A 14,184-nucleotide genomic window follows, 5' to 3' on the forward strand; every position below is an offset into this window, starting at 1 on the left:
GGGGAAGCCCAGACAGATGGGCGGGGTATAAATAATAAATTATTATTATTATTATTATTATTAATTATTTATTTATTAATGGGATGTATCATCAGGTGGATAGGGAGCACTCACCCCTTCCATATATTATTAATTATGATTCTTATTATTCCATTGGTCGCTTATTTTCTCCAGCAAAATCTCCCAGGCTACAATTAAAATCATTTATTTTCCCATCTGGGTTATGAAACTGGAAGTGAGCCCAAGGCAGGCAACTCCCTTCATTCCAGTTTTCTCAACAAGCGTGGGTTTGGAACTACATATTCTCTTAGGCAGCTCAGTCTCAAACTAGACATAAATGGGATGGCACATAAATTTAGTACATTGCAACTTCTCCAGAGCTCATTACAGCATAAAGTACACAGGGCAGGCAGACACAGGCCACTTTGCCTCTTTACTCAAAACAAATAATGTAACATATATTAACATAACACAACCAGGTTATTTCATAAGAAAAAGTCACTAGCACCATTTTAAAGGTCAGTGTACAATATTGCTCTTCATGCTGAATGTTTGACTGAATAGTTATTGCGTACATTATATAAAACAGAGGAACATTATAATTTCTCTTAGTTTTGCCTTCCTCTACAGTGAATTTGTTTAGCATAAGACTCTATACAGGGATTTGTTTAGGATAAGCCAACCTAAGCATGAGCAAATAGTGTGTACTTTTCACATTCTCTGTGCATTTAAACTGAACCTTTGTTTGCTTTTAGGAATGCAAGGCAGTGCAGCAGGATGAACGAGTTTTTGTCTTGCAATCATATCTTGTAATAAACAACGTGAGAGAAGATGATAAGGGAAAATATGAATGTAAAATAACGTACACTTATTTGGGGAATCAATATAATGTTTCAAGGAGCATTTTTGTGATTGTTAAAGGTAAATCTTTATGTTTTAGTTCCTTGGTAAAGCCTGTATTTTGTACAAATATTCCCTGTGTAATGGGGTTGTATGCAGTTTTAATTTTAAAACTTTAATCCATTTTTAGTTTTATTGTATGAGGTCTCCAGTACATCCCATAGAGATTTCCTCACACCTACATCACATATGGATTGTTGTTCCTATTTCTTTGCCACATCTCCGGCAAAGGTTGGATTTCAATTTATATATCTTTGCCAACTTAACTGGTGTTAAGTACCACCTATGGAACATCTTGATAAAATTTTCTTTGATTGCATATAAGGCGGTAAATCAAATATCTTCTCACCAGAGTTTCTCCCATTGCTCTAGATAAATAGTATGTCCGACATCTTGGGCCCATTTAATCACCGTTTCTTTCACTTCTTCATCCATCAATTCCCAGTCCAGATTATATGTTTTAGATAGCAATTTCTTATTGTTTTGAATTATTATAATATTGAATTTTGAATCCTCTTTTGCAAAGCCTTTCTTTTGATCAGAATTAAATATACTTCCGAGTTGTATATAATGCCATCTCTCAATTTCATATTGATGTATCTCCTCAAAGGGTTTTAATCTGAGTTTCCCTTGTTCTTCTTTCAAAAGTTGTCTATATGTTGGCCAATTTGTTCTCATATTCAGTTTTTTTACAGCATACGCCTCCATCGGTGACATCCACCAAGGTGCCTGTGGTTCCAACTGTAATCTATATTTATTCCATACTTTTTATAGTGCACTTCTAAATATATGATTTGTAAATTCTTTATTGACTTTCACCTTCTCATAATTGATATACGCATGTCATCCATACCTGATGTTATAACTTTCAAGATCTAATATATTAATTTTTTTGCAATTTAATCCAATCTCTTACCCATATTAAGCATTTTGCTTCATAATATAATTTTACATTTTGCAACGCCAATCCTCCGCTTTCTTTTCTTTCCATCAATAATTTATATTTTATCCGCGGTTTTTCCCCTTGCCATACAAATCTCATTATATCTTTCCTCCATTCTTCGAAACAATTTTCTTTATTTATAATTGGTATCGTTTGGAATAAATATAGCATTTTTGGTAGAACATATTGATAACTTTAGTCTGCTCCAAGTTTCAAAATCTTTTCTTATTCCTTTCCAAACTTTTTCATAGTTATTTTTAAACAGATTGATATTCTTCATAGTTAAATCTATATCCAAATATTTTGCTTTCTTAACAATCTGTAGGCCTACCTTCTCCTCAAGTTCTTTTTGTTCTCGTTCTTGAATATTTTTTACCATAAGTTTTGTCTTTTCCATATTCATCTTAAAACCTGACACCCTACCAAAATCATTTATAATCTCTATTGCTTTGGCTCTAAGCTTAAAAATCTCTTTTCCGAGTGTTATTCCTTTAATCTCTTTATCTTTCCTTTTTTCTGATAATAATATCTCTAATGTTAGCAAAAAAAGTAAAAGTGAGAGGGGACATCCTTGTCTGGTGCCCCTCTCCACTGGGAAACATTCTGTCTTGCCACTGTTAATTATTAGCCTAGCCTGCTGCTTCTCATAGAATGCTTTTATACCTCTACAATAGTATTCCCCCGGTGATGCTAGTTTCAATACCTTCTGTAGGAATACCCTTGATAAGTTATCAAAAGCCTTTTCAGCGTCTATTAGCATGAACACCATTCTTTTATTTGGTCTTAACTCCAAGTATTCCAATAAATCCATCACTATCCTCATATTTGTCTTTATATGTCTGTTTGGGAGGAATCCCGCTTGATCTTGATTTATATTATCCTTTAAAGGTGATTTCAATCTGTTTGCTAGGATACCCACAAACAGCAGTTATTAAGCAATGATATGGGTCTATAATTATTAACTGATTCCCTATCTGCTTCTTGTTTATGTATTAATGTAACGTAGACAGATTAATTTCAATGGGTCATTTCTGAGTGGAACTTAGTTGATTGCAACTCACATGTTTTCCATTACCATCTAGTATCAGTTCACGGGGTTCCCAATGAATGACACCCTAGTGCCCTGTCCCCCCGGGTTGGCTTTTTCTTTGCATTAAAAAAAACACACTAAAGCACTTTTATAACTGGAACACTATTGGATAATTATGTTATTACTTTCACAGAAAAGACGGGTAAATTAAAAAACCTACTAAAATGGGAAAGGAAATATTTTGAAAATGCATTTCAGTAGATGTAGGGCAATAGGTTCACCTGCCCCCTATGTTGTTATAAATGTGTAAACCATGCATCTTGGAAAAGGGTAATGCTTCTGAATGTCAGTTTCTGGAAATCACAGATCCTGCTTGTGGGTTTCCTATAGGCATCTGGTTGGCCTCTGTGAGAACAGGATGCTGGACTAGATGGGCCACTGGTCTGATCCATCAGGCTCTTCTTAAATTCTTTAAGAGTAGTCCTAGGACCATCTTTACCTGTGGAGACTACACTACACTACACTGCGAAAGTGTGAAGAAGCAGGAGGAAAGCAGTCATTTAATGATGATGTCATGTAGCTGCCCTGTACAAAGTTAGTGAGCAAAGCATGGCTATTATGCAGTAAAAGCACAGTTTGGAAGCATCCCATGTTTTCTCTGGGCATGTGCTGGTCTCGAGGGTTAACCGTGCGGCGAGGTCCGAGTCCAGTCTGAGGTTGAGGGTGTGGTATGGAGGCTGTCCGTCAAAGCTGAAGCTGGGTCCAAGGCAGGGAGTCGGGTGAGGTCAGGAACTCTGGCAGGAGAGCAGGACAGGGTGCAGGCAGGAACAGGCTACCAACAATGTTGCTCCCGCAACCTGGGGCTGGCTTTTATCTGCCCCGAGGCATAGGGCGGCCCCGGTCCACAGGTGACTCGCCTCTCCTGGCCTGGAGGCGAGCACTCCTCCTGCGGTAACTTAGTTCCCTCCACCTCTCTGCCCTGAGCCTCTGCAGCTCAGGAGAGGCTGGAGGGTTACCGGACCCAGAGGCAACCTCAGCTTCCCCTGACGGGGCTGAGAGTGGAGCACCTGCAGGCAATGGGTCCTCCATCATCTGAGGAGCCAGAGCAGACTCAGCTGGTGCCTGCACCTGAGGATCCAGCACAGGTGAGGACCCTTCAGGCTCAAGCCCCAGCACTGGCTCAGCTGGTTCTGGAGGCGGGGACTCCTGTGCAGGCTGGGATTCCTCAGGTTCAGCCTCCGAGTCCGAATCCCAGGCCATCACAGGGCAGGACACTTGAGGTAGAGACAGAGAGTTGCTGTTGGATGTCAGATACAGTATGTAGTTATTCTCTTTTGCACTTGCAGGGAAGCATTCCCCACTTTTGAAAATCCTTGTCCTTGGTTGCTGCCCTGTGGAGTTTGGGCACAGTTGTCTGAGTTAGGAAAAGAGAGAGGGGCTCTTTGAAATCCTTGAAAGGCAATCCTGGCTCTATCATTCAGGCAGAATCCACCAGCAGAGGGCAGACAAGATCCCCTGCTGGGAAAAATGGGAGGCCAGCTGCTATGGAAAGCAGAGTCACCTGGTACCCAGAGCCAGCCCTACCATGAGTGAGGTGGCTATCTCAAACAGCCGACTTTGAGTTGCCATGAAAACATAGCAGACTGTTAGTTATTTAATTCATCATCATTTTACTCCCAGGGAGAGGTGGCTGTGTGATTTTCTGCATCAGGTGCTGAAATATCTTGGCCAGTCTTGGCTACTGTGTGTGACGGACAGGGCCTGGGTCAGCCTCCTAGGGACACAGCAACCAGTGAGAGCTGGTTGGGCCATCAGCCAATCAGGAGGGATTGGCAGGTCAGAAATTGAGAAGCTGGAAGTTTAACAGTCAGATAGAGACTGTCAGTTGGTGTGGGCAGATGGTGGGGACCTTGATCTGTCCGAGAGAGCTCAGATAGAGAATTGACTGCCAGTTAGTGAGTTAGATAGCTACCTGCTCTGTCAGGAACAAGTTTTAACCAGGCAGGGCAACCCAGTTTGATTCCCTGAGGGGGAAGGTGAAACTCTACAAAGGGTTGAGTGAGTGTTTCTGGTTTGTCTAGGTGGGAAAAGTCTATATTGAGACTTGCTTTTAAAAAGAGTATGGTTTAAAGCTCTTTGCAAAGAGTGTGTGCTTTGGACCAAGTTTTGTGCCTTGTTTATCTAACCGTCACATTTGGAATCCTCATTAAATGCCGTTAAATAAATAGTTTTGTTTTGTTTCAGAAGTGCATCCTCATACCAGAGGCATGTGGTCAGTGGTCTAGCAGGGATTAGGCTAGTCCCATAAATGTTCCCTTGGCGCCTCCTTCCCAAAGCCTTGGAAGCTTCTGCCCAGTTTAGGGAGGAAGGTGCTATGCTGTGCTCATGCGTGTGATTCCCCCCACCTCCATCACACTTGCAAGCTGGTGCCTCTGGCCCTCACTGTTCCCCTACAAAAAATTCACTGTATGCTACTGCCTCATACTTTGAACCTCTGGGAGTGGACAAGGGGCAGTCTTCAAAGAAGCACAATACCTTGCTTCTGCTTACTCACAAATGCTGCCACAAATTGTCGATTCCAGACCTCTCCTGTGTTAAAAACAGGAGAGTTGTGTCTTTTAGCACACTCATAAAATTGGTCGTGTTACCCAGCGCCCATATATAGTATGGGTGTCTGTCACACTGTTTGTGGGCAAGGCATTTGCTGTTCTGCCTCTGGCAGCAAAATGTCTCAGACCAGTCCTGATGGTAGTTCAGGAGAGTATCAAGTTAGGGCATTTGACTTCTCCTCTGACTTTCTCCTTTCTTTCTTCTCTAGCAGACTTTGCCTTCCAGTTTCTGGGCTCCTAAGGAAGGAAGGAAGGAAGGAAGGAAGGAAGGAGTGGAAATTAAATAATAAACTCCACCCAGCTTGGATGGAGAGAGCTGTCTGCCATCTCCCTGAGATTTTGCCTGGGTGTGGCCACCTGCCCTGGAGCCTAGGGAACATCTTCTGTTGTAAAGACCTCTGGGCCATACTGAGGCCTGGACTCTTTCCCCCATCATCAAAACAATATCTGTTATTATATATTGACCATATCTGTTATCTGAACTATTATGGAAATCCCATCCCCCCAAAAGAGTTGTTGTTCTCTATCTGATCTTATAAAAATATTTCTGTCTTCTTCTGTTGCTAGCGAATGAACCAAAGAAAAGAACTGAGATTCTGTACCCCAGAAATAATACGATTGAAGCTGAACTTGGTAAGTCATTTAGTACTTTCATATTTTAAAGAGAACTGGCCGAACAAAAACACCCACAACAACACAAAATGAACAAGAACCCAATCATTTCATTATTTCCATGAGTCGAAGGCACTGTTATCAGTAGTAATCACTAGCACTGCACTTTCTAAGTAGTTCCGTATTTGACTGTTCAGTGTCCCCCTGCTTTTGCTACAGAATTTCCCCGCTAAATAGTTTTTGAAATCTGCAGAGCTCTGATAATTGTATTTTGTGCATGGTTTACTCTTGTTGTCGTTGGTATCCATCTGTCTCAAGAGGAGATGGAAGAGTTTGCCATCAGGGTAAAGTCAAACTGTTGGAGATTTATAGTGCCTGCTGTGGCTGTAGAGACCAATATGGGCGAGACATGTTTTATTGCAGATGGGGCAGATGAAGGCGTCTGGTTTCACTGTTAAAGATGTAACATGACATTTCTTCTCTCTGTGCTCCTCCCAGAGGTCTCTTCTGGGCACTGCTGTGGATACATGACCTCACTGTCTGTCTTCATGCCCTGCGGTCATCTGCAAGGGATAACCAAACATTGGGGTTAATGTTGCCAGCCTTCATGTCACATTTGCAGACATCTTTATAATGCAAGGTTGGCCTGTCAACAGGCCTGGTGCCTGAATCCAGCTTTCCCGTAAAGCACATCTTTGAGGATCCTGTCATCTTTCATTCTGTGTACATGACCAAGCCAGCTACATTAGCACAAACCCTGATAGATTATATACCAGAAGATGTGATGATAGTCACATGATTGTACAACTACAATTTATTGAAAGTGTCTTATGGCCATTTTCTGATAATGAATTTTGCAGGCTCCAAAATATTTACGATGTGCAATGTGTCAAGTTACAGAAACTCTTTAAATAGCATCACCTGGAAAGTCAATAATACTCCAGTAAACTTCCTGTTTAAAGGTAGAATTGAAGAAGGATTTGAGTAAGTATATTTATTTTTAACGTAAATAAATCCAGCATGATTCGTTTCCTCTCATTGTGTACTCATGACAAATGGTATGGGACACGTCCATCCTTCAGCTTTGTGCACAGCAGATTTCACACAGGATCTTGTTTAGAAAATGGCCATGTATAAAATCTGCACAGCTGCATGTCAGGGTAGATTGAATCTGCCCAAGAGTGAATGATGTGACCTTGTCCACCAAACAGATAGTTTAAATCTGGGCTGCAGTTTTTGCACCTGGAAATCCTTTGCTGCAACCCCCACAATGCCCCTTTAGAACAAATTTTCAATGTGTACTTCTACTACTTTTTGAACAGAAAAGACTTCCCTGTTGAAGGAGCATGGGCTTATGTAGTCCCTCTGACCATCAATGAGGTGAAAAATGAAGATTATGACCAGCGGTTTGTTTGCCAGGCGGGCGAAGTTGCTGCATACTTCTTAATACAACGCCCACGTACGTATGTCATCTGGTATTTTTATTAGTAAAAAAATGAATAATTGTGAAGAATGCAAATGAATAAACACACCTTCCGAATTGCCTCTGGAGGGTTGAGGACACTCTGGAGAAGATTTGTGTCTGTGTGTGGGGGTGCACACAGGAGGAGAGGAGAGGAAACAGACGTGCTTCTGCACCAGCAGAAAACCGCTGGCTACTTTGTTATGAAGGTAAATGGCGTTTCCATGCGCTCTGGTTTCCGTCACAGTGTTCCGTTGTGCCAGAAGCGGTTTAGTCATGCTGGCCACATGACCTGGAAAGCTGTCTGTGGACAAACGCCAGCTCCCTCGACCTGAAGCGAGATGAGGACCGCAACCCCATAGTCACCTTCGACTGGACCTAACCGTCCAGCGGTCCCTAGTAGCGTTCAAGATGAGCCAGGATGAACCTCTGCATATGCTAGCTTAGAAATATGCCCTTTTGATTGCAGGGAGATTTCTTTCTAGTACACTGAGAATTTGCAGCCATGGTTGATGTCTAACTTTCTTTGGATTCTGCTCACAAATTTAGAATATTTTCACACTTCATATTCCATGCTAACAGCCTCCAGACTTTGCTTTGTTGGGGAAATGTGGCAAATTTCTCAAATGCTGAAACTGCATTTTTAAATAAATAAAGGTGGGCTGATGCTAAAGCCTCTTTCCCCCAAAGTGCTCTGCCTGCAGGTTCTGGTATTGGTATCCCATATACTTTTCTCTCCATGCCTCTTTTGCAGCTGGAAGGTCAAGCAACATACCATGAGGAAGGAGCGGATTTGCTCTAGCTCACTCTCAAGACCATAGGAGCCAACTCCTAGGGGCCGTGGGGGCTTCAACCCCCACAATAAAATATTTGAGGGGGCCAAGCGCCCACAAAGTTAATGGTTATTCCCATTCAAATGGTGTGGGTGCTCTGCATCATGTGATCGATTATGCAGGGAAGGGCTTACCCGGGCCCCCACAATATTTTACTCAAGTTGGCACCCCTGCTGTTATTGGATTCCCATCAACCCACAATGCTCTAGGCCAGTGGTTCTCAACCTGTGGGTCCCCAGATGTTGTTGGATTGCAACTCCCATCATCCCTGGCCTTGCTAGCTAGGGTGATGGGAGTTGTAGTCCAACAACATATGGGGACCCACAGGTTGAGAACCGCTACTCTAGGACATGGGTAGGCAAACTAAGGCCTGGGGCCCTGATCCAGCCCAATCGCCTTCTAAATCCAGCCCGCGGACGGTCCAGGAATCAGCATGTTTTTACATGAGTAGAATGTGTGCTTTTATTTAAAATGCATCTCTGGGTTATTTGTGGGGCATAGCAATTCATTCATATATTTTTTTCAAAATATAGTCCGGCCCCCCACAAGGTCTGAGGGAGAGTGGACCGGCCTCCTGCTGACCCCTGCTCTAGGATAATGGGAGTTGTGGTCCATCTTCTATTCTGCAATGCATCTAGCTGGACTAGATGACTCTTCTGGTGCCTTCCAGCTCTACAGTTGTATGATTCTAACACCTGGAGGGCCCAACATTTCCAATTCCTGTCCTAGTGGGATCCCAGTTGCTTACCCTACTTTGAAATATTTATATATGCTTTGCTCGTCGGATCCTGGTACATCTGAGTGGCTCCATTTTTTTCATTTTCATTTTCTTTTCCATTTCAGCAAAAAATATCCTGGGACTGATTGCACTGGTGTTGCTCATCTTTATTCCTGTCCTAATCTGCGCATTGTTCAAGATTGAGCTTGTACTTTGGTATCGGAAGTCATGCCACCCTTTTCTTCATAAAAAAGGTAATGGTATATTATTTACTGTGAAAGGAAAGAATGCAGTGCCTGTATCTGCGGCCACAAAAATAAAAGCAAAGAAGGGTGTGTGGGAAGCATGCCATAACAAAGCATTGGGTGGCTGTAGTCATGGGATATCTACAGATGGAGTGGTTGCAAGACAGTTGCTAATGGCTGAGATTCAATGCCGATTATTTTGTTATCAGAGGTGCCATCCCCTTGCACCTTTCATGCTGTTGCTGTAGAAACCCAGATGGGCAGGGCTAGTAATGTGGCTCATCTCTGACTCATCCACTTCCAGCAGCTGACCATGTTGGCATTGGAAGTAGCCACAATGCCAGCTCCTCTCGTGCAAACTCCTAGGTTAAAAAATGACTAGAGTGGTATGGGAAGGAACCGAAATAAAGCTTGCAGCCCAAGCTGCCCCTGTATCTTGTCCCAAAGCAGGATTGCCCATTGAATGTCACTTAAAAACATGAGATATATGCTGATCTACCTGCTGATAATAGGCAGCATAAAAATAACACAGTATACCTAGCACCTTATGTTATTATTTAGCTCTGCCTATTACCTTGGTCTGTGGTGTTCAGTTTCTTTTCTTTTCTTTTCTTTTCTTTTCTTTTCTTTTCTTTTCTTTTCTTTTCTTTTCTTTTCTTTTCTTTTAAAATAATATTTATTAAATTTCCATTTTAACAATCCAATCAACCCATATTATATATCCCAAATTATACAAATTATTCAATAATCGAACAGTCCCAATATTATGCCTAATTATAAATTTTTGACTGACTTCCCATGCTTTGAGATTGGAGGGAATCCTAATCACCTCATAGTTCTACTGCTTTTCATAATCATTACAATAATTCCCATAATTCATTCTGATGTTAATCCTTCATTATTTTCAACAACCTCTGCGTTCATTCTGCAAATGAGTTAAGTCAAAACATTTCTGTGTGGATTTTATGTCTTTCTTCTTCTTCTTTATGCTCCAAATCTGTAATTCAAGATTCCCCTCTGTAAATTCGCATAATCTCTTCACAAACTGGTGTTGCCTAATCAGTCCAGGAGTCTTCCACTGCAGGCGGCTGCCATATTGACACGCAGTCCAGATAGAATCAAATCATGGCGTCTGCCCAATGTTGTTCCTTAACCAGCTGCTATTCAAACATTAGTTTTTCCCGGAGGGGGTTTACCAAGTAAAACTGGAAATGCAAGTATCAAAGAGTAAAATATTAGAGGTTTACATGTGGTGTTCAGTTTCAGATGGCAAGATCTATGATGCCTACGTACTGTATCCAAAAACAGATACCCAAGATTGTTTTGCTCTGAAAGTGCTTCCTGAGGTTTTGGAGAAAAAGTGTGGGTATAATCTATTTATCCTTGGCCGGGATGACTTACCAGGAAAAGGTAAAAAAAAGAAAAGAAAAAAGCATTCATTCATCCTTATTGCTTTTTAAATGAAAGAGGTTGTCTCAGTCTCGTCCATAAACTAATGAGGTGTTAATAACTTGCAATAACTGATAGCCATCTTGCAGTTCTGTTTAATATGGAGCATGAACCTTTCCATTCTGCTTGCTTGCTTTTGAGCCAAAGTTGGATACCCATTCAACTCTGGTTGAACACGTATTTCAAATCCCAAGGCATCAATATGTTATGTGCATATGGTCAGATATCTGGGATTTTTCCTTCTACGAAAAATTCCTGCATCGTTAAGAATCCATGAATATCACAAAAAAGTAGGTGATTTACTTGCAGAAGCCCATATTTGATGTGGTATTTATCTTATTTATTTATTTAATTTACAGCTGTAGTCAACGTTATTGATGAAACCATTAAGCAAAGCAGAAGGCTAATCATTATATTAGTACCAGGATTTCAAACCTACAGTATATCACAAGGGGTTCCTGAGGAGCAAATAGCTTTGTACAATGCCCTTATGAGTGAAAGTGCTGGAATGAAAGTCATTCTGATCGAAATGGGTAAAATAGAGGATTACAGCAGCTTGCCAGAATCCATTAGATACATCAAGCAAAAGCAGGGAGCCATTAGATGGAAAGGTGACCTTACGAAGAAGCATTCTTATTCTGCAAATACCAAGTTCTGGAAAAAGGTCAGATACCGAATGCCACCAGGACACCAAATTTCTCCAGAACTACCTTTGGTGCCAACCTCTCTCAATACAACAGAAACCCTTGTATCCTTTTAATAACTCCTGGCGCAGCTGTTTCAAAAGACTACTTTGATGGATGATGCTGTTACAGCCACCATTTGTACATGGTAAACGGACTCATTTGACAACATCGCTTCCACTAGCATTTCTTAATGTACCAGATTCACATGGTGTTTCAAACAAAAAAATGATCAACTTGAAATGACTTATTTCTACTAAAGTACGATGAGCAGGGTTTTTCATTTGTTTCTCTTGTTGTGGGAGGAAAACTACACACAGTGGCTACACTCCAGCTGAATGCATGTGGATCAGCTATACCCGTGTATCCTGTTTTAAAGAAAGCTGAAATGCTGACAACCAGCTGTTTAGTGAATCTAGACCACCGCCTTCCTCGTCCTGCCAATCAGCCTATCAATGGGATTTTAGCTTTGCGCAAAAGGTTGGCTCATAGAAGAAAATCACATCTGGAGCATAGGTCTTTGTGTCTGATACACCACCCGGCTAGAGACAGATCCATGGAAGCAGGGCTGCCTTACTTCAAAAAGTGAAAATCTGGACACTCTTCAGCGATTTCCACACGGACACTGTTTCCTACGACCAAATTCTAGCCATGTCCGGGAAATTCTGGATGTATGGCAACCCTAATGGAAGTCTCTTTCTGTGAACACGCAGCCCCTAGCTACATTTGGCCAATTGTTTCTTTGTTCTGCTGAAATTCAACCTTGCAGTTTTTTCATTGTTTACTCTTACTGTATTATGGTAACACTTGACGACTGACTTAGACGTGTCTGAAATCATTTGCAGCCTCTTATATGCACCATTTCATTTGAACTCACCCTTTGCAATATTCAGGGAGTAGTTGGGTTACTTTGTGAATTGTCACTGTGTTTATATTTGACTTTCGTTTAAGTTTTGATGTAATAGATTGTATTTTTTATATTTTATTTCCCTTGCCCCTCACTGCTTATTCTTCCCCTGCAAATACATACACACACCTGCCCCAAATTTGCTTTAATTCACAAACACCATGGAAACGGCCATCCTTCAAAATTCACACTTCTCTGAACTTTGCAATGTAGTTTTCCAGACAATTAATTTGTACAAAAATGCATATACTCGGGTTAAGTGTCCATAAAAATGTGCATATACATGAAAATAACATACAGAAATGCATCATTTTAGAGGATGTTGCTTTGCAAAAATGTGTCTTAGGCAAATCACGTATGGGCATGTGTATAACAGGAGTAATTTGCATTAAAATGCTGATGGATTTTAATGAGAACTCAAAATAAAAATTCACAAACTGATGTGGAAATGTGGATCTAAGATTGGAAAACTGAGAAAATTGAAATGAACAAGTTTGCCTATCCTTACTTATATCAATGCTTCATACATTGAGTGAACAGGACTCTAGCCCATGAATGCTTATGTCGTAATAAAATAATTATCAGTGAATACAACATAGAGGAGACCCATCAAAAGTAATAAACATGACTGAGGTCCATTAATGTAAATGGGTTTACTCTGTGTAGTTGGATACAACTCTCTGGCTTAAAGTACCATAAGACTGTTTGTTGCTTTGCAATATTTGCCTTCTGTGATTGTTGTTATGAATAGTAATGATTCTCATGAAATACATTTTTTTACGGATAAACATGTAATGTTTCAGAGGTAGAGATGTTTTTAACTTCCAGTTCTTTTATTGATTTAGAAGGGGCAGAAGAATACTAAAAAGTAAAATGTGAAATATATTCTTATTATTTATTGAATTTATATAACAGCCTATACCTGGAGGTCTCAGGCTCGTTCACAGAACCAGCTGTAAGAAACTTACTTGTGAAATAACTCTAACCATGATAAATTGGTGAATGGAAAATGATATACATTTTAAAATAATCATGCTGTTTGGGTCTCAGTCTGGTGGCTTCCAGGTCACCTGTTCATTAAGCATTCATCCTGATTTGTTTGCACAATTTTTGTAAGGAGGGGTGTCACATGACGGCTATTCAGCGGTCATTTTTTTAAAAAATTGCACATTCATGACGATCTGTGCTCCTGATGCTTTTGGAGCAGTCACACACAATCCCATTTTCAGTACTGTTTGCCCCTGCAAAAGTTCGGGTTCATTTCCAAGCAGTGTATATCCTGTAACTTACTGCTGAAATCCCACCTTTTTATCCCATAAATGTTCTAGTTTTATTGTATACCTGAAGGAGCGTCTCCACCCCCATCGTTCTGCCCGGACACTGAGGTCCAGCGCCGAGGGCCTTCTGGTGGTTCCCTCATTGTGAGAAGTGAGGTTACAGGGAACCAGGCAGAGGGCCTTCTCAGTAGTGGCACCCCCCCTGTGGAACGCCCTCCCTTCAGATGTGAAGGAAATAAGCAGCTATCTTATCTTTAAAAGACATTTGAAGGCAGCCCTGTTTAGGGAAGTTTTTAATATTTAACGCTGTATTGTTTTTAACACTCGATTGGAAGCCGCCCAGAGTGGCTGGGGAAACTCAGCCAGATGGGCGGGGTATAAATAATAAATTATTATTATTATTAGTTTTATTGTGTGCTATAGACAGCAATAATGCGGTACCATTGCGGAAGCGTTGCAAAGCAAACTGCAAGCAGAATAAATCTACAACTAATGCACTAATGTTAAGAAGATGTT

The 14,184-nt window shown here is 41.0% G+C and overlaps 1 protein-coding gene across 1 annotated transcript in view; it reads left to right on the top strand.

Annotated features, from left to right (window-relative positions):
* The window catches only part of LOC308476376 (uncharacterized protein), a 65,672-nt gene extending 52,486 nt beyond the window's left edge, over window positions 1-13,186 (top strand). Inside the window, exons 15-21 of the mRNA XM_081003919.1 lie at window positions 756-921; window positions 6,050-6,115; window positions 6,955-7,078; window positions 7,417-7,553; window positions 9,233-9,361; window positions 10,613-10,762; window positions 11,161-13,186. Coding sequence (XP_080860045.1) covers window positions 756-921; window positions 6,050-6,115; window positions 6,955-7,078; window positions 7,417-7,553; window positions 9,233-9,361; window positions 10,613-10,762; window positions 11,161-11,561 — 1,173 coding nt within the window. The 3' untranslated portion in view covers window positions 11,562-13,186. The remainder of the gene's footprint in view (window positions 1-755; window positions 922-6,049; window positions 6,116-6,954; window positions 7,079-7,416; window positions 7,554-9,232; window positions 9,362-10,612; window positions 10,763-11,160) is intronic.
* Window positions 13,187-14,184: the final 998 nt, after the last annotated feature.

This window comes from Podarcis pityusensis, assembly GCF_964106645.2.
Source record: "Podarcis pityusensis genome assembly, chromosome: 4".
In the NCBI taxonomy this organism is placed as follows: domain Eukaryota; kingdom Metazoa; phylum Chordata; class Lepidosauria; order Squamata; family Lacertidae; genus Podarcis; species Podarcis pityusensis.